This window comes from Aulostomus chinensis, chromosome 4 (assembly GCF_037954235.1).
Source record: "Aulostomus chinensis isolate RoL2024-O1b breed Wild chromosome 4, RoL_Achi_v1.0, whole genome shotgun sequence".
Classification (NCBI taxonomy): domain Eukaryota; kingdom Metazoa; phylum Chordata; class Actinopteri; order Syngnathiformes; family Aulostomidae; genus Aulostomus; species Aulostomus chinensis.
Window position 1 is genome coordinate 16,757,032 of NC_141323.1, and position 19,539 is coordinate 16,776,570.

The following is a 19,539-nucleotide window of genomic DNA, read 5'->3' on the forward strand; positions in this document are numbered from 1 at the left end:
AGAGGAGGACACGAGAAGAAGGAGGAAGAGGAAGGATGATTGCTTCATGTGCATCTTAGCCTGTTAGCCCATGACCTTAATTAGGTGGCTTCCTTTCAAAGCTCTAATGATCAGTTGTGTCACTTGGTTGCCTTCATTGTGACTTTTAAACCAAAAACAGACCATGTATTAACATTTCACACATGACCAACGATGTCTGGGTGGAACTGCAAAGGCTTTGCGTCCTGTCTGTTAGACTGAAATCAGGGCCTACAAGGTACAGGTAGACAGCAATTCAAGGATTCACTGACTCCTACTTGACTTGAGACAGTTTCTGTAATGTAATGTTGCTGATGTTGCTGCCATGTGCCATGCTTAGAGCTCAATTCACATCGTCACGTGACGATCGCAACGCTCCGTTGCCTCTTACGACTATTTTATTCACGTTAAAGGGATGGATCAGATATTTGGACATTCTGTATGAAATTCTTGCCAGTAGTGGGGTGGATGCAAAACTGTTGCAACATGCAAAGCTTGGTAAATGAGTCTTGAGGTGGGACGGCCGGCAGTTTCCAATGTTGTTTTGTGGAATAAAACATTTTGGTTCCAGCATCTTTCTGGAACTACTAGACAACAATAACAAGAGCTCTGCAGCCACAACACTACGAACAACCATGTCATACAACTTAATGTCCAAAACTCAAGCCGTCCCTTTAAGGTAATGCAAGAGAAAGTGTGCAAGTTCTAGATTTAGATTCAAAAGTTAAAAGTGCAGAAAGAGAAACTGATGTGGAGGGACGATAGTACATGACGAGAGAGAGAATGGAAGAAAAGAAAGCATTAGGAAGAAGTCACAATGACAGGAAGTCCAAAAGCAAAGATAAAAACAGAAATATCCAAATACGGTTTGCCAGTGTCATTGGAGTTGCCTGGCAACCTGAAAGTTTGGCTCGTTTCTCGGTGCAAAGTCATTATTGCTGTGAAACAATCTGTATCCTTTTATAACTGCAGTGGAGTCAGAAGAGAGAGATTTAGCACAAAGCAAGTCTGCACATTGAGAAACAGACTGCTTCAAAGACAAGAGCTCGCTGAAACACAACACACTCAGCACATGGACACACGGATGCTGTAGTCCAGTTCCGAACAATTTGTCGAAGCTAGTCTTGCATTTATGTGAGAGTGCACCATGCAGGATTCTTATATCTGCAGCCTGATGACATTTAGTAGCACCAAAGTTCTAACTGGGGCTTTTGATTGTGTTTCAGACATGTTTGGAATGCCAGATCTCTCTTCTGGTACCCCCTCCTCATCCTCTAGTCTCCCGTTCCAACTCTTCGGCAGTCGTCCCCCAGCAGTCGCCCCCGCCCACACACACACACACTCAATCCCTCTCTTCCTCCTAACATTTTCACTATACGTGTCCGTCTGCTTGTCTCTTGCTTTAACTTCACAAGCACATTCAAGTCATTGTTAGACGGATGAGGTGAGACTAATAATTAAGGCTAATAGCTAACATGTGGAGCCGTTTGCTGCCTAAACTTCTGAACCATGTAGAGTGTGTGTGTGTGCGTGTGTGTGTGTGTGTGTGTGTGTGTGTGTGTGTGTGTCAGAGTTTGTTCGTATGTGTGTACCACATGCGTCACAACTCACTTTTTTCCAGCTGAAGTTCAAAAGTGAAACTGAGGGATAAATAAACCAGTTGGCAACTGCTGGTATCAATACTCTAAATGACGTAATTCCTTTTTCACTACATATCTTTGACTAACTGACTTTTTCCAGGTGAAATGATCAATTTACCAAGGAATTTGCAAGCATGCTTCATAAGACCAGTGTGGAAAAAGAACAGTGCAGGTTTTAACTTCTAATTCCTGCTTCACTCTTCCTGTCTTTATTGAGATTCTTCATTTTAAAAGTCATTAGTCTGAAAACTTTTGATTTTTGTAAGCGCAATAAACACAGTGGAAAATTTACCACAGGGAAACAGGGGGCAAGACATGTTTTCACCCTGCACCCATAACATCTGCTTGCTGACATGCTGTACTTTCTTTGATTTCTTTTATTGAGCAAATGTATGCACGCTTGTGTGAACTTCCTGCTTTGAAGTAAAAGGCAGTGTGGGCACTTTTAAACCTTTTAGACCAAGTGAAATATATTATTCACAGCAGCCAATGAGCAAGCATATGCTGTGTGTTTGATTTCTGTTTGTGTGTGTGTTTGTGTGTGTGTGCGTACTAGGTTTTTGTTACCTATGAAAGACCTATTCTAGGACCAGGACCCCTAGTCCTCGTGGGGACCAGCACCGGTCCCAATCCAGTGCAACATGATTTCTAAATACGTGGTTAAAGATAGCTGTGCAAACCTATACGTGTAAATGTGTGTGTGTGTGTGTGTGTGCGCGCGTGCGCACGTATGTTTTAAAGCGCTTCAGGTGACACAACCATTTACCCGAGGACCATATGTGCAATTTGGGACAAAAGTCATGTCTCTCATTGATGAAATTTTGATTCCTGGGAAGTCACGGGTAACTATCCAGGAAACAGTCGTGTAAAAACTGCAAAAATGACTTAAACTGAAATTGTGGGGTCTAAAAACTGGGACTTCCCCTGACTTGTGGTGTCTGACACGCTCTGTAGCAGCAAAAAGGCAAGAAGATCTGGTGATGTGATGGTTGGTTGATTGAATTTGAGCTCACTGAAAGATAGAATGATAAAGAATGGAAAGACTTTAAAAATTTTCTTTCATTCACAAACATAGAGAATAGATAACAACAAATGAGAAATATATAAACTCATAAAAAAAAATGCTATCAGCATTGGCCAAGGATTTTCACAATCAGTACATCTCTAGGTCGTGAGTGTGTGTGTGTGTGTGTGTGTGTGTGTGTGTGTGTGTACCCACTGCTGTGCAAACTCAACGGGCCAGGCCAAAGATTGACAGCTCTGGCAGAAAGGTAATGGGCAGCCACCTCTACATGCCCCCCTCTTGTGTCTATGTCTGCTTTAGTGAAAGGGTGTGTGTTTGTGTGTGTGTGTGTGGTCGAGTGTGTGACAGCTTAAGTGCTTTTCAACAGGTGTGAGCTGCAGTCAGCACTAACAGAGATTAGCTACTAGCTACACACACACACACATACAGTACACACACACACATAAAAACCACCTCGTGTGGCCCCATGAGCTTTATTGCCATGTCAGATGTCTGGCTGACTGGATGTATAGTGACCTCTTAAACGTGTCTGTCTGGCCTTCCAATTCAATTAAATCAAACCAAACAAGTCATAAGTTAAAACATGGAATGGCGATACAGAGGTCGGTAAAGGTCATTCGGTAGCAGACAATATAAAAGTGCGCAGCAGATATGAATTAGATTTGGTAAATTGATTATCTTATGGGCGGCACGGTGGTGCAGTGGTCAGCACTGTCGCCTCACAGCAAGAAGGTTCCGGGTTGGAGTCCCGGCTCAGGCGCGGGATCTTTCTGTGTGGAGTCTGCATGTTCTCCCTGTTCCTGTGTGGGTTCTCTCTGGTACTCCAGCTTCCTCCCACAGTCCAAAGACATCAAGAGGGGACGAGGCTGATTGATACTCTAAATTGACCGTAGGTGTGACTGTGAGTGTGAATGGTTGTCTGTCTCTATGTGTTGGCCCTGTGATGGACTGGCGCCCTGTCCTGGGTGAACCCCACGTCTTCCCCGAAAGCTGCTGGGATAGGCTCCAGCCCCCCCGCGACCCTTAACAGGAATAGGGGGAAGAAAATGAATGGATTATTTTCTGCACCACTTCCTCATATGATAGTTACATATTCCTATTTTTTATTGCATTTGCATTATAAAACAGTTAATGAGACTAACTCACCCCCTACCAATACAGCGACTGCCTCATTCTGAAACTAACTTTAAATGTGTTGTGAATTACATAATGATACATTAAGGTGGGACTCTTCACTCGATTTGATTTCCAATCTCCTTTTTCATCTATAAATGCACTCAGTAAGGAATAATCAAACTGTATTTTCTATTATGTAAAAAGCTGCATCATGTATCTGCCGCGGCGGGGTAACATGGCAAAAGTAAAAAATAACAACAAAGTAACTGTTCTTTGGAAGTATATGTGCTCCTGTTTCTAATTAAAGCTATAATATGGAACATTATGTCATAGGCTCCACTGTGGGCAACTATGTTATTACTCTTTCAGCTGTAAAAAAATAAAAAATAATGGTAAGGAAATGGTAATGAGCATTGCATAACTCCCTGCAAATGACTTGCATCACTGTAAAGATTTGATCCATCTCGGTGATGACATCACGAGCTGTATGATTAAATTGTTAATCCAGGTTCAAGTGAGCAGAGGGTTGATAAGAGGCAGTTGTAAAATGGTGGATACAATGGAAATGATTTGTTTTAGGTCTGTATTCAACCAAAGACAACAAATGAGAGCATCAAATGAGAGGAAAAAACAATCAGTCGGTCAACCAGTGGAGCTGGAAAGTAGCGCCCTACATGTTTTGGGAACAAATTAGCAGAGGGCTAACAAGAAGTAGCCAGCTCTACCGACATACACTTCCCTCTTGATGTACGGGAAAATTGCCACATACTGATGGCAGAGATTTAGTGTGTGCTTAGTGAGTTTTGCAAAAACTCTTTTGGCAAAGGCTTGAAGGAAATGTGATGCTCTCCAGTTTTAGTTGTGTACTCTTGGTATATGTTCACTTACTAACTACGTACCAACTGCTACATGTGTTGAAGTCAAATATTAGGTGAGCATATAAAAATACTTAAAACCTCCCTTGATGCTCCACACATAAATCATTCAGCCCGGTGAAGGTCAAACATCCAAGTACAGATAAAATAAGCAAAACAGCAGAGGTGGATTTGATCCTCTTTCCTGCGCTATAAATACAAATGTAAAACAAAAGTTACAACCATATTTCACATACTGGAGACAAAAAGCACAGTACTAACACTAATTTATCTTTAAGAGGATCAATAAAACTGTCATTTTTGTCCTCAATGTGGTGTTTTTCCTCCATGAGGATGTTGTGTCAGTGACAGCCAATGTGCTTTCCAGGAAGTATATGGGAGCTTTAAACAAATCCTGGACTGAAATATATGAGCAGCAAATCACAGATATTGACTGTAACTGTTAAGTTGGATCTTTCAACGTTGTTCATCTTTACTCGTTTTATATGTCCACTCTCGTCCTCTTTCCCTCCAAAACGCTCCCATTTTTCTCCACATCTTTCTCTCCTCTATTTTTTAACCTCTCTCTCTCTCTAAACTCGTCCTCTCTTTCTCTGCCCCCCCGTCTAATACTTTGTCACTCTCTTTATCCATTATTCATGGTGCAGTCACAGTCGGCATTAAAGGACCTCGCAATATCGCTACGGCAAAAACGCAGCAGAAGCAGCCGCATTGGATCATGGGAAACTGGGTCACCTCCCAGGAGCAGGAGTGTGCGGGGGTGCAGAGGAGGGAGGTCGCTGTCACCCACACACACATACACACACACACGCACAGACACACACCTGATGGTCGTCCTTCAAAGCAGTAGGACAGGCAAAAGGAAAAGGTGATGAGAGACACAGACAGGTGGGAAAGAAAAGCAGGTGATGAGATATAATAGGTGTGGTCAATCATCCAGATATTGTGTGTATGAGCTGCATGTGATTCGACACACACACCATCACACACACACACACACACACACACACACACACACACACACACACACACACACACACACACTCCTATATATTCTCCTCACTGCTGGCGAGACAGCACACACTGTTCTGTACATGTAGTTACTCATGCCATGTTAGCTTTAGTTTGGCTTTGCAACATTAAACACGAGTAGACGATGCAAGAGTTGACTAATGCAATAAAAGCTTTTTCATCTTGTATTTCATATATTGTACTATCTATTATAAATGTCCCAGGTTCTGCTATTACGAGATATAGCTGAAATTCTAGAAGCCGGTTTTAATCATTGCCGTTTCAAAGTTGTGTCAGCAAGTCGATACTCCTGTTAGTGTGCCTAACCAAGGAATTACCTCCAATTCTAAACCAAGATAATAAAGTCTCTCCTCTTTTGCACTTCAGCATCTTCTTTAGTCCAGCTAGCAGATAATGTTGTCTTTATACTACAGTTTCTTACTCCAAATATCTAGCGCCCCCCTGGGACTGGTGAGTAGGGCAGGTATAGCAGATGAGTAAAGTGCCTTGGCATAGTATATATAGACAGGCTTAGCCGAGGGCAACCCCTTATTGTCTGGGGTCCTGTGGCTTGTCGTATTCTATGCTAGTGCTAACAGAGGGAGAGAAGAGAAGCAAGTCTGACTGCTTTACAACTTTTAAAAAGATTAGAAAGAAAAAAAAAACCTCAGTGTGTTTTTGTTTTTTTTTACTTTGATGCAGTTGTAGTGTTAAGAACGTAACAGTGAGACGACAAATATACCTTGAAAAATAGCAAATAATCAATTTCAAAAAGTTGATGTAAAACTTGAAACACCTTCTTTAAAGATCCGGCATTTCAAATAACTAAATTATGAAAATGATCTTAGAAATTCAGCAAATTTAACATGATGAACATCTAAGCTAATTTTCTAGCTCTCTAAGTCTTTGACAGCGTTGGCTTAGTTGCAGCTTTGAAAATGGCCTCTGTTTGTTTCTGTTCTGCTTCAGTCATATCAGAATTGTTAGTACGTTTGTACTTTGGGTGCTACACAAAGTTATATTAGTGCTGTTAGCATCCTTTGGTTGCCCTCTTTGTAGCATGTAGCTTTGTCCCCCCCGCCTAACCCCACCCCAGCCATCCCCAGACCATTTACATGTTGTTGAATTCAGAATATACAGAATGTACAATTTTGAAATTCTTTATTCAGCATAATTTCAAAATTGTACATTCTGCATATTCTGCATTGAGAGTGAATTGATGTTTATTAATCCTATAAATAGACAAATTTACCTTAAATACAAAGGTTTCCAGACAGCACACCAAAAAACAGTAACGGGAACACGCCTTGTGACAAAAAAAGCTAACCCCGAATGTGAGAGAATGAATAAGTACAACTGCGAATTATAGCATGGATGGAGTATTGGTATTGTTTCAAATTTTCCAAAATTCAAGTGCACCAAATAATAACTTTCACTCACTGCTGAAAAATGCTAATTTGTATCGAAAGAAAATGTTATGAGATTTTCCAAAGAACACACAATAAGATATGATATATTATTGTTCACAAAGCAGGAACAGTTGTGGTTTGAAAAAATCCATTTGTTTCCATCACACTCACTAATTGATTTGGCTATTCAAAGTATAATTTCGGTTTGCTTTCCTGACATTCACGCAAGCTCTGCTTCTCTCTTTTGAAACTTCTTCTTTGTTGATGTTTTCGTTGCAACACCAACTTACGAGAATTTAAATGTTTATTGGCAACCACTTCCATCCATTCAAAGTCTGATCTTCCCGCCACAATGAATGCAATCAATCCTTTTGGGTAGCCAACACTCAAAAACCAGATGTCGGAGAAATCTCCCTTGAAAGCACCAAAGCTCTCAAATCTGCCGTCCATCTATAGTACATCCACTTTATAGTTACAAGGCACAAGCTGTAGTGTCTCCATCATCTTTGTGATGCATATTGATTAAAAGAGTTTAGTGACCAAATATGAGCGGAAGCATAAATATACAGTTTGAAGGCCACTTACGGATGACCAATCTGCCTCCCACCTGCCTCTCAGCTGAACAACTGAACAATAAAGACCCAGAAGCAACAGATATTCACCTTTTGAAGTGAATTACGCTGCAGATGAGTCATCACAAGAGTAAATCAAACACTGGAGCTGCTCACTGTACTTCCAGTGAATGTGCAACAAAATAAGACAATATTGTACGAATATTCACATCTCAAAGCTTCACAATCTAGCTAAACCTCCTTTGTGGTTGGCTTAATGAGGAAGATTAATGAGGAATAACAGCCTTTACCTGGGCTCACCTCATTACTGTTTTGAATTAAAAAGCATGTTTTCTTCCCTATGTTGTACTTCCAGGGTATAGCTCTCTCTCTCTCTCTATCTCTCCCTCTCTCTCACACGCACACACGCACAAACACACACACACACACACACACACACTAACTTAAACACAGTCTGTCACATGTTGCCACCAAGGAGGAAAAAACGGAAACATTCGTGACTATGGGAACCCAGCCCTTTGATGATGCAGGCAGCGGAAGACACACACACACACACACACACACACACACACACACACACACACACTACAGTGCTCTGCGTCAAAATGACACACCTTATCAACAGCTTCAGCCAGTGTGTATATATCTGCGTGAACAATCACCTTGTGTATGGGTGTGTGCGTCTCAGAGGGAGACAGAGAGATAGTGTATGTGTGTGTGTGTGTTTGCCAGATCCCAGACCAGATGGCTAAATGTCAGTGAATATCTCACCAACATGACTGCTTGTTCTCCTCACCAAAAACGGTGAACACTGCATCACAACATTGTCCACTGATTCAGCGAGAGAGAATGAACTGGAGCCGCTGCATTTTGCTTATTGTCATAACAAGGCAGTGCCATCATTCAACTTTAGCTCTCTGGAATTGTAAAATAAATAAAAACATCCATATCCATTATGTGAAAAGGGCAATATTCTTCTTGTCTGAAAAGGTTGTTTCTTCTTGCTGCTTCTAAATGACCAGTTTTCCAGAAGAGTTTTAGTTTCTCTATGAAAGGCATTCATCTAGGCGCAGAGATTGGAGGTTTTTTTTTCTTTTTTGGGGGGGTTGTTTGTTTGTTTTACTCTGGTGATGTCACTCCAGGCTTTTATGGCTGCTCAAATATTAGCCTGCTTCAATAAAGACACACAGAGTACACATGACACCTGTTAGCTACCCGTGTTTACCTTTACTTCTACCGTGCGCTTCCATTACCTTCGTTGCCATGGCTCCGATCGATTGGGATGCCAGAGGTGTTGTGATCCTCCTGTATAAACTCATGATCACTGCAGTTTGTGAAAAAGTCAAGGAATTTAATGTATTGATTCAAGAACTGGGACTCCAATCTAATTTTTTTTTTTTTTTTTACACTTTCAATTTGAAGTAAAATTACAGTATATATGTAGTGTACGTGTCCTTGACTGCGAAATACTTGGGATAAACAGAATCTGTGGTACCTTCCTATATATAAACAAGATTAAAACTTGGGTCTGAAATGCACTACCCTCCACTTGGGGGTTCACCCATACTAGATTTAATTTTCACTCTCTTTGATAAACCAGTATGTCAACTATCTGCTGCCATATGTAGTTAAAACAAGTGTAAGCTCGTCTTTGTGCGCTCTATTCTCTCCTGAGGTTGTTCTTTTTATAGCTCAGCCTCGAACAGAGCTATTATGCTTCAGTCAACAGTGTTTTCCATAATAGCCAACTATGATGAGATTGTTTCTAAATGAAATGGGGACATTAAGACTGACATCGCTCCCTGTGGTAAGGTTGCACTCACAACGGCGAGTTTGTGTGACGGACAGAGACATTAAGACTCTATTTCTCTCTGTGTGCTCTGTGGAGGCTGCGATGTGGGTCGATGTAAGGCAGAGGTGGACACTTTTAGCTCTTTTTTTTCCGTTGTTTTGGTAAAAATATTCTCCTCGATCACGTCCTTCTTTTCCTTCACGACTGGAGCGCTTCTGTGACAGCAAAAGGAAAACTTTATTTTTGCTCTTTAAGTCTCATCTGACCTGATTTAACATCAAGTGCTTTCAAAATTACTTCACGGTAAAAAAAAAAGCAAAAAAAAAAAGCGGGGGGCTCAAAACATAGAACACAAAAGTCAAAGGTAATATTATTCATGTCAATATTTTGTCCATGTGCATTTTTCCCCCTGTTATTACACAGTTATTACACTCATCCAGCAGTGCCAAATCACAGCCCGATTTTGAAAGCTGAAGTAATCCTGAAAAAAATGCTTACTCTCAGGACGTTTTGGGGGGTATAGTTTTACTGTAAAAGTACTGTAAAGTAACAAAGTCAATCTTGATGTCTTCGTTGAAACTTAAAAGTGAAAGGGTTAATACATACAAATACACAACCCAAAGATCATGGTGGTCTGGTCTGGTCTAGTGGGCCAGAGTTTGCAGTAAAAGGAGCATTAGACGGGAGGATTTCCAGAAATAAATCATGGCACCATGGGATACTATTCTCACGACGCCCTAAAAATACTGATTATAAATACTGCTCACACACACGCATGTCAGTACATCTAGACAAACACAGTAGTTTGACGTACAGTTTTACTGTCTTCCACTAAACAGAGAGGAAAAATGGTGAGAAAATGAGAAAGAGAAGAGGAAAACTTACATTTTTTATTACCAGAATGAGACTACTAAAAAGCAAGAGAGGAGGAGGAGGATAGAGCGAAGGGGAAATGGCGTTGTAATGAATGTGTTGCCACAGCTGCCATCATTTAGAGTCTTATCTTTTATTAGACATGGAGAAGTGGAAGGGGGGGGGGTCTCAGGCAGAGGAGAAAAACAATACATATACACAAAATTCCAGCTTATTGTGCATTTTCCAATTCAACAGTGACATCATCAAAGTGGTTCGGAGAATGTAACGCTTCATTGCTTTTAAGGAAACAGCCATGACAATGAAGTTTGTCCGAAACGCAACGAGAAAAAAAATTGGACGTGTGACAAAAGCTCGAGCCTGAAACCGAAGATTTGTACGCTTGCAAATTGACGTGGTTTATACACGCTTTTTTTGATATCAAATTTAATGCTTTTATGACCGTTTTAAGTCACCGAACGAGAAAACTAAATGCCCTTTGCACATAAAACACAACAACAATGCTCATCAGGCACTGGGCTACAGGGGCTTCTATCAACCTTTAAGCTCACATGGAACCAATACGTCTGTTTAGGGTAGTTTTTAATTCAGGAGAAGTAAGAATAAAACATTTCACATGATTATTTCTGCTAAGGCGAATGCATTGTCGTTTAGTTGACAATAATAATAAGAAGAAATTAATTCAATATGGATGTGTGGGTATGTGTGTGTCCATGTAGCATTTTGTTGGACATTTGAGTCTCAGAGGCACTTTTTTTTTCTTTTTTAAACTTTTACACACCCACACAGGTCAGTATGTAAAACTCTTTTCTAAATTCAATGTTGTTGTTTTTTTTCTTCATTGATTTTATTGTGAGCAAAGTAAAGAGATTCTACGATAGAAGAAAGAAAACATCGGTTGGATACAGATCCCTCAAAAATTCACAGCATTATCATTTTACAACAATTTGTTTTAATACTGCTATTGCAATAAATAATCACAATAAAATCGGATATGGAAGCCGCGGTGCAGAAACCAAACTGAGGTAGTAACTTTTAAGTTGGGAAGCGCCAGTGTCTCTAAGCAACCGGTAACTGGGGAATTTCTTACGTCCTGTGGGAGTAGAAAAAGGGAACAGAACAGCGTTTATAATTTCCAAATAATGACTCCCCGGGCTACAGCTTGGAATTTGTTGTCCTTCAAAAAGTTTGCAGGACATTTCAAAGTTCTCATCCTGCGCGGAAAGGCCTGCTGATGGGGACACGAGCTGAAAAACAGCAGGCCTCATAATTCAATGTGACAAGTTCTTATTGCTGAATTTCTCTGAGCAACAGTCCAAGAAAAGATACTTGGGTTACAATGATGTGAAATAGACAATACAGCTGAAGAAACCATCAAGGCATTTATTTTTAAAAATTAAAACCTGAGTGATTAAGTCTCAAAATAGTCATGCGGCTCATAGTTTAAGCTCTAGATTAGTAGTGAATCATACTCATTGGTATTTATATGTTTTATAGTGAACATGCACGTTCACACAAACACTGACTCATTTGCTCGTCCCTGTCAGTTTAAGTGGAATTTACTGAAAAATGCATTAAATTCAAATATTAACACACTCCCACACGTAAACACAAACAATATCCTCTTCTGTGGACGCATGATGAGTAGATACATTCCACTATATAATGCAACACACACACCGTCGTCACACGCCACCATCACCGTGAGGCTGATCGTTCCTTCCTTCTATCTATAAATAGGCATTCCTTGCGACAAGCAGAGTAGCGCCAAAGGAACGGCGTGTTTACTTGAACCTCTAAAGCAGCAGAGAGAGAGAGAGAGAGAGAGAGAGAGAGACAGCAGACAGACACTGGAGCAACAGGTGATGAATAAAGGAATCTTGGTTATGCAGTTTTTTTTTTAATCAATTTGCTCCAAAAAAAAAAAAAAAAGAAGGAAAGAAAGACGGGCAAACAAAATGGTTGCTGCAGCCGCATTGAGCTCCAAATAACCTGATTATGGAAAAGCTGTTTGACCATCAATGTGAAGATATTTGACCAGACTTTGACACACTTGAGGGGTCGCCTGTTTGCCCTCATGGTGGGAGATCTGTACTCTCCAAGTGCCCCTCTAGGTTTTAAGCGTTAAACAAGAGAAAGGAGCCCTGTACTGGCCAGAGAGAGACAAGAATAGTGTTAATTGTCTAATTAGAACGTCTTCCTTCAGTTTGGTTACTTGGAGGAAGCGAGATATAAGTTGTTCGCTCAATTTAGTTCTTTTAAGACCATGAGATCAAACTTCTTCCCTTGATTGAGTTACTTTTAGGCCACAAGATTTTACTTGCTCCCTCAATTTAGTTGTTTTGAGGCTAAAAGATCAAATTTGTTCCTTCACTTAGTTATTCTGGGGCCACAAGGTATAATTTATTCCTTCAAATTAGTTGTTTAATTGTAACTTGTTCTCACAATCTAGCTATTTTGGAATACAATTATTTCTATTATTTAGTCATTTTATATTTTGTGTAATTATGGCCTCAAAATAACCACAGAGAGTGAACTGGTTATATCCTGTGGCAAAAATAACTGTATCCTCGAAAAGCTTTTTCTTTCTATCTCTATGCCAACGAATTTAAAAAAAAAAATCTCTCTATCGACACCCCAGGGCTCCATACACAAAGACTTTGAGGCGTGTGTGTGTTTTGTGATGGGATCTATTACCCTCTAAAGGATGATTAATTGACTTTAAGGTGTTTATTGCTCACAGCCACTGAACAGTCTGTCACCTACCGCTTACACACACACACACACACACACGCGCACAAATGACAAATGACCGTGAACAACCGTGAACCCCAGTAAACACAGAATCATGAATGTAGCACAAACATAGCTGGCATTAAACAAATGTATACGCACAATCTAGAAATGAACAAACCAGCAAGACCTGAACGCACGCACGCGCGCACGCACACCAATATTATCTCAGAATCCTATTAAGCTTCATTATTGCTTCGGGGGTTTGATGTCAAAAGTGTGTCTCAATCAGTGTCTTAATCAGGTGTATTGATTGGCTAATTGCTTGGTTATGACAACATTATCTGGTCAATCTGAAAGTATCCATACTGATCTGATTAGAGGAAGCGAACGGAGGAAATTACCGAGGAGATGGGGAAACCGAGAAAAAGACAAAGATAAGGCTGCAGGAAAGGAGCGAACACAAGTTTTCCTCTCAAGCTTTACAGCCATGGAACATCTTATTTGACTCTTTCAAAAAAAAAAAAAAAATTGGTTGAACGAGGAAAGTGTCGCACGTATTTCCTCACTGATCGAGACTTTCTCGCGCTTTGGTTCCTACCCGTCTTTGCTGTGTAACCAAGGACGTATGAGGGAGCATCACTACGGTTACCATATCCATGACAACCTCTCCCTCTGCTATTATTGGGTATGTTGTCAAGGAGACAGAGCAGCACATTATGGGATGTGTACAGAAATAGAAATCTTGTACTGGAAGCAATACAACAGATCTCTGGAATTACATAAGAAAGACTTCTGCAAATCTGACAGGGGAGGGGAGGTAACAGGGGAGGGGAGGGGAGGAGGCACATTGATTGTGCTGCCTCACACACGGTCAGGAGTAAAGACACACAGCACTGTTAGAGTATGGAGACAGTCATCGGGATGCAGCTGTTGTGAAAAGAAAAAAGTTTGTTTAAGACTGTTTTTGCAAATGACACACATCTACACGCCCGGGGCCCCCCGAAATGCTAACAACGCTAAACCATGGCGAGGACGACAAAAAAGTATAACAAGAGGTTTAAGTCTCCTCAACTCAGTGTCGAAGCACTAAAAGATGAATGTGACACGCTGACTCATGTCTTAAAATTGCTCATTAAAGTGTAAAGATGGCGGTGCAGTTCATCGGCGCAATTGTAAAACCAACAATCACACTCAGGTGCCGACCAAATCTAAATTGCTTCAAATACGGCTGCACAATTTGGAAGAAGAAAAAAAGAGAAAAGAAAAAACAATGATCTTGACTGCTACTGAGATATGAATAGTGATGTTAAAGGGAACGTTAATTTCCACCTTCATCGGGAAAAAAAAACATTTAAAAGATGATGGTGTGATGTTTGAAACGATCTGTGAAAAGCAAAGGTATTTTTGCAAGTCTGGCATTTTGATACATAACTGACATTTGACAATCATTCGATCATATCTGTGATTTGCGGTTCATTTAGATTTGTTTTGCCGCCCTGGTTACAAATGAACTTTGGTAATGGTTCAGTGATCCAACTTCAACCCAGGTTTGAATAATTGTGAAGCTAACATACAAGCGGAGGTATCAAAGCAATGTCTTTGCACGTAAAATATAATGCGCTCACCGACAGTCAATTGATAAAGCTTTTACACAGGTTCTATTAGAGGAAAAGTGATGTAATTGCAGTCAGACATTAATATAAGTATGGCCTCCTACAGTCTTCGGAGAGCTAAATGGAGGAAGAGAGTAGGTGGTGGACACAGATTGAGAAGATGAAAACAGCTGTCCTCTGTCAGCCTTATTTACTCTTCTACTGACTCACACACACACACACACACACACACACACACACACACACACACACACACACACTATCATTGATATTGAGAGTAAAAACAAAAGGAAAAAAATGTGATTTCTCAAATGAGAGATGACAAGCAACTTTGTAAAAAAAAAAAAATGTCAAAAGGGAAAATTTCCTGGATCGTCTCATCGTGAGATCCTTGACCTCTCCTTACTTTCAAGCTGCTGAATATTTATCTTGCTCGTACGTGGTTAAAAAAAAAAAAGAAAAAGAAAAAGATTCCTGACACTGAATCAATTCTCTCAGCGAATGTTGAGTGAGCAAAGAGCACAACGAGGCCACAAACCCCGGCATTAGTAGATGCATTCATTCTTGGAAAGAATGAAAGAAAGAGAGAGTGACAGATGTTACTTGACCTCAGAGGGATTAGTGTCCTCAGTTCTTTAATACAATCACTCACACACTCTCTCACACACACACACACACACACACACACACACACTTGAACTGCTGTAAGCAAATCATATTGGTTTATATACATAGCATATTGTTTTACACACTCACACCACTGTGCGCAGGCAGTTTGGCAAAGAACTGTTAGAAAAGCAGACTTAAAAACATTGTTCTTTGTTTTGTTTTGTGTTAATTCTATTCAATTACAGTACATTTACTACATTAGAGTCGATGACATTTTGGCAACCACAAAGCTAGTCCTCAATCAAAACAAGTCAAGGCGAACTTGAAATTTCTCAGTCTCCTCGTCTCAAATGTTCAGTCACCAGCAGGGTTCTTTTTCGTCTTCGTTCGGATCAACTCACGTGATTTTATTCAACTCAACTAAAGAGTCCTCGGTTGAAATCCCTCACAGCCTCAGTGAGCCTCAAAGCTGAACGTCATTATCAAGGGCAACGGCGGAGAACATGTTGCTCCTTCCCACTTTTGAGTTTTTCACCAATAGAACAAGTTACACTCTGGATATACCTGCATCGTTATACGCCTGCAGCTGATTATAGCTCTGTTAGCTCATTTAATTGGACAATTATTGTGCCTTTATATACATGAGTGGTGAAAAAAAAATCGATGAATTGATAGGAGCAGGTCTGCATCCAGAGTCTGCATACCAAAACAGCGGACTTAAATCCAAAGATTTTATGAAATAAAAACAGACACGTCTTTAAGCTGAGCAAGCATAAAGTTTGTCTCCTCATTTCGTCTGGCCCCCCTCGACAATGTGCTGTACCACTTCTAGGGTTAGTTAGGGAATGCCGAACACACCAGGCCAATTTGGTGCTGCTTAAAGCATGTACATGCCAGACTAATTCAATTCCAAATCAAATTATCTAGGTTGACAAGCTTTGAAAATTTCAATTTCAGTTAGACTAACAACAGTTGGACTTTTTCTGGCTCCGTAATGTGGTACTGCATCCTTAGCAGAGGCGACCTATGCCAAACCTTTTTCTTGCCACTTATATCTTCAGATTGTGCAACAATAACAGGCTGTGGGTTGAGAAATCCCAGTAGAGTGCAGTAAAGAATGGATCATATGCAGCTTAAGTGTAGCCAATACAAATCCTTTACCATTATGTCCTGATTGACCTTTGTATGACTCTAGGAAGCAATCACACACAATCATCTGCAAATGTACGCATTACATGCTGCTCAATGACACTAGTCACCATAAATAAATACTCGTAAATTACACATTCAAGTCATAACATGTATGCTAGGATAGAAATTGCCCAAAGGAAGCTCAGGTGTTAAATAAAACATTGCTGGAAACAGCCGACCAGCGACTGAAATCCCCAACCAAACAACAAGCGAGCGCATTCACCAGGAAACCAGCGAATGAAAATATGTGCACTACTCACCAGATTGGAGTTGGTGGCATTCGAGTCGTCCTCAGGGAAGGGGATGTAGACAGCTAAGGCCACACAGTTAGCAAAAATGGTCATCAGGATGATGATCTCAAATGGTCTGAGAGGAAAGTTAAGGAATGAAAACGGTACTAGGGTAGAACACAGAGAGAAGGTCATGAATCAACTTAGTTATTCATCTTAGGGTTCAGGGTCTCGGGCCAGTTTCTAAACGTTATGTCGTTAAGTTATTCGTCCACATTTGAGTTAGCAGAGGGCTAAACAGAGGTAGTCCGCTCGGCCAGTGGAAGACTCTGATGTGGTATACAGTGTACATCCTCCCAGCAGTGCAGGAATAGCAACACAAATTCCATATGAATGCAGACAGATTTAGCTAGCGGCGATGAGCTAAATAAGCATCGTGACAACTCATTTGGACGTGGTTGGAATGTAAGGAACACTGATGTTATATACACGATAGCTTTAAGCTCAAAATTGATCATTAAACTTTTCTCATGTTGTTGACTGATTTATATGACTACTGATTCATGTTAAAGTCAGCGGAGCCAAATTTCAATACCTGATACTACTAAGGACGGCCAAGTAAAAAGGCCATGATTCCAAAATTGGAGTATGTGTACCCCTCTGGATAACCACAGCTATGTCAAGTACAGTGCACCAAAAAAGAAAATCTGCTGTATCCTCTAAAATCCAATCAAATATGATCAAAATAAACCGGCGTTTTATGTTTTTCGCTGTTCCTACGTCTGCTGTGATTAACTTCTGGGCCGATAAGCGGTTCCTCCTGGGTCAGAAAAGATGTAGTACCAAATTTTTTATTCCTATTATGTTCAAAATGGATAAACAGGAGCAGGGTATCCTGACTGTCTAAATCATGTTATTTGGGGCCTCCAGTCCAACAGAGTTAGCACATTGAACATTTCAGTGGAAGCAGGACTTCAAGTTTGGGAACTATTCCCTTAAAGATACGAGATCATGTGATGTTACATTGGCAAGATGTTCAAAGCCAATACTCCATCAATGGTGAGCAGTCGTTATTATGAGAGTTTTTAAATATATATATGTGTGTCTTAAGGTATGGAACTGTTTATGGGGGAATTACAATATGCAAACACAGACATTGAGAAAGGCAGCCAACAGTTTGGGATCATTTCAATAAGACCTCTGTAGTCCTCAGTTACATTTTTGTTTACAACAGAGACAGAGAAGTATTTGGTCCTTGGAACCCAGCCCCACATAAGGATATAAAAAGTCCAGGTACACAGCCCCCAACTTCTGATCTCAGCGATGTAAAGTGTGTTCATAGCAAGCATGTTATCTTACAGCGATATTATTAAATATTCTTATGTAAGCAGATACACTGTCCACACACACCAGAGAGTGCACAACCAATAGACACAATGATTGAGATCAAAGCTGTTAAGTTTATCTTTTTGTTAACACTAAGACATATTGGGACACTTAGGAACCTCTTTGTGTGTTGCTGGGGGGGGGGGGGGGGTAGAGAGACACTGCATGCCCTAATATGGGTGCGACGAGGATCAGGGTTGTCGCGTGGAAGACAGGATGTGGACAGAAAGAGTGAAAGCGAGATGGAATGAAAGAGAGAAAGAGAGGAGAGACGAGAGTTTTTATTTGGAAAGGTCCTTGAGAGGGGAGTGACCTCATTATTTTTGGCCTCAGAGAGCGAAAGAGAGAGAGGGAGACAAAGTGAAAGAGGAGCGAAAGAATAAAGGAAAGCGAAAATGTGAAGGAGAGACAGCAGAGGTCTGGTTTTCATCAACACAATTACTAACCGCCACTGATGTTACCTCCTTCCACCTCTCTTTGCTCCCCTCTGATATCCCTCCATTCTTCCTTACTTCCTTCCAACAATTCCTACTTCTAAGCAGTATGTCAAAACTGTCTAGACTCCAGAACTTGTATGATAATATAAACAGCATTATACTGACAATAGGCACTGTCAGAACACCGACTCTAGAGGATAAACAATAACTAAGTTTGATTCCTAATTAAGAATAAAGTACAGGGCACTCAGAGCGCATACCTTTGCCAAGTACTAATGTTGCAGCAAAACCAATTTTTCCACTTTAAACAGATTTCCAAGTTATTTTCTAGATTGTTACTTTTTATTTCTAGTTTAGCTGAAAAGAATTCTCCCCTTTCTGAAGTTCATTTACTCATTTTAATTACTCTTTTTCCTCCTTCATCCCTCCCTCAGGAAATGCAAGGAATTATTCTTTTTTGTTGAGGCAGCATGGCTCGGAGGTAGAGTGGCCGTCTAGCAACCAAAGGGTTGTTGGTTCGATCCTCACTTCCCCCAGTGACCACGTCGAAGTATCCTTGAGCAAGATACTGAACCCCTTAATTGCTCCTGATGGCCCTGCAATGGACTGGCCACTCGCCCAGGGCGAACCCCGCCTCTCGCCTGATGTCAGCTGGGATAGCCCCCCCCCCCCCCCGACCCATAATGGATTAGCGGTATAGAAAATGTATGGATGGATATTCTTTTTGTTCCAAATTAGTCCCCTTTCTGAGGGCCCAATATGCTTAAAAAATATATAATGGAAGAAAACTTGGTGAGTCTAACAGTTGGTTTGTTTTTTATAGAACAAGACTGCAAATATAATGTATTGCAGAGGGAATACTACATATGTCAGACCCATGGTGCCCTTTTAGGAGTCTGCCTTCTTTCATCATGAACAACCACTCTGAGAGCCTGCCAGATCAATTCTGGAGTCACTGTGGCTACATAAGAAAGGGTGTGGGTATTGGCAGGGAATTGAAAAACTCA

At 40.7% G+C, this 19,539-nt stretch overlaps 1 protein-coding gene across 2 annotated transcripts in view; it reads right to left on the minus strand.

Annotated features, from left to right (window-relative positions):
- cacna1c (calcium channel, voltage-dependent, L type, alpha 1C subunit) overlaps positions 1-19,539 on the minus strand; it is a 191,661-nt gene that overhangs the window by 108,424 nt on the left and 63,698 nt on the right. For both annotated transcript variants that reach the window (XM_086202096.1, XM_086202095.1), the window contains exon 3: positions 16,740-16,845. In XM_086202096.1, coding sequence (XP_086058222.1) covers positions 16,740-16,845 — 106 coding nt within the window. The remainder of the gene's footprint in view (positions 1-16,739; positions 16,846-19,539) is intronic.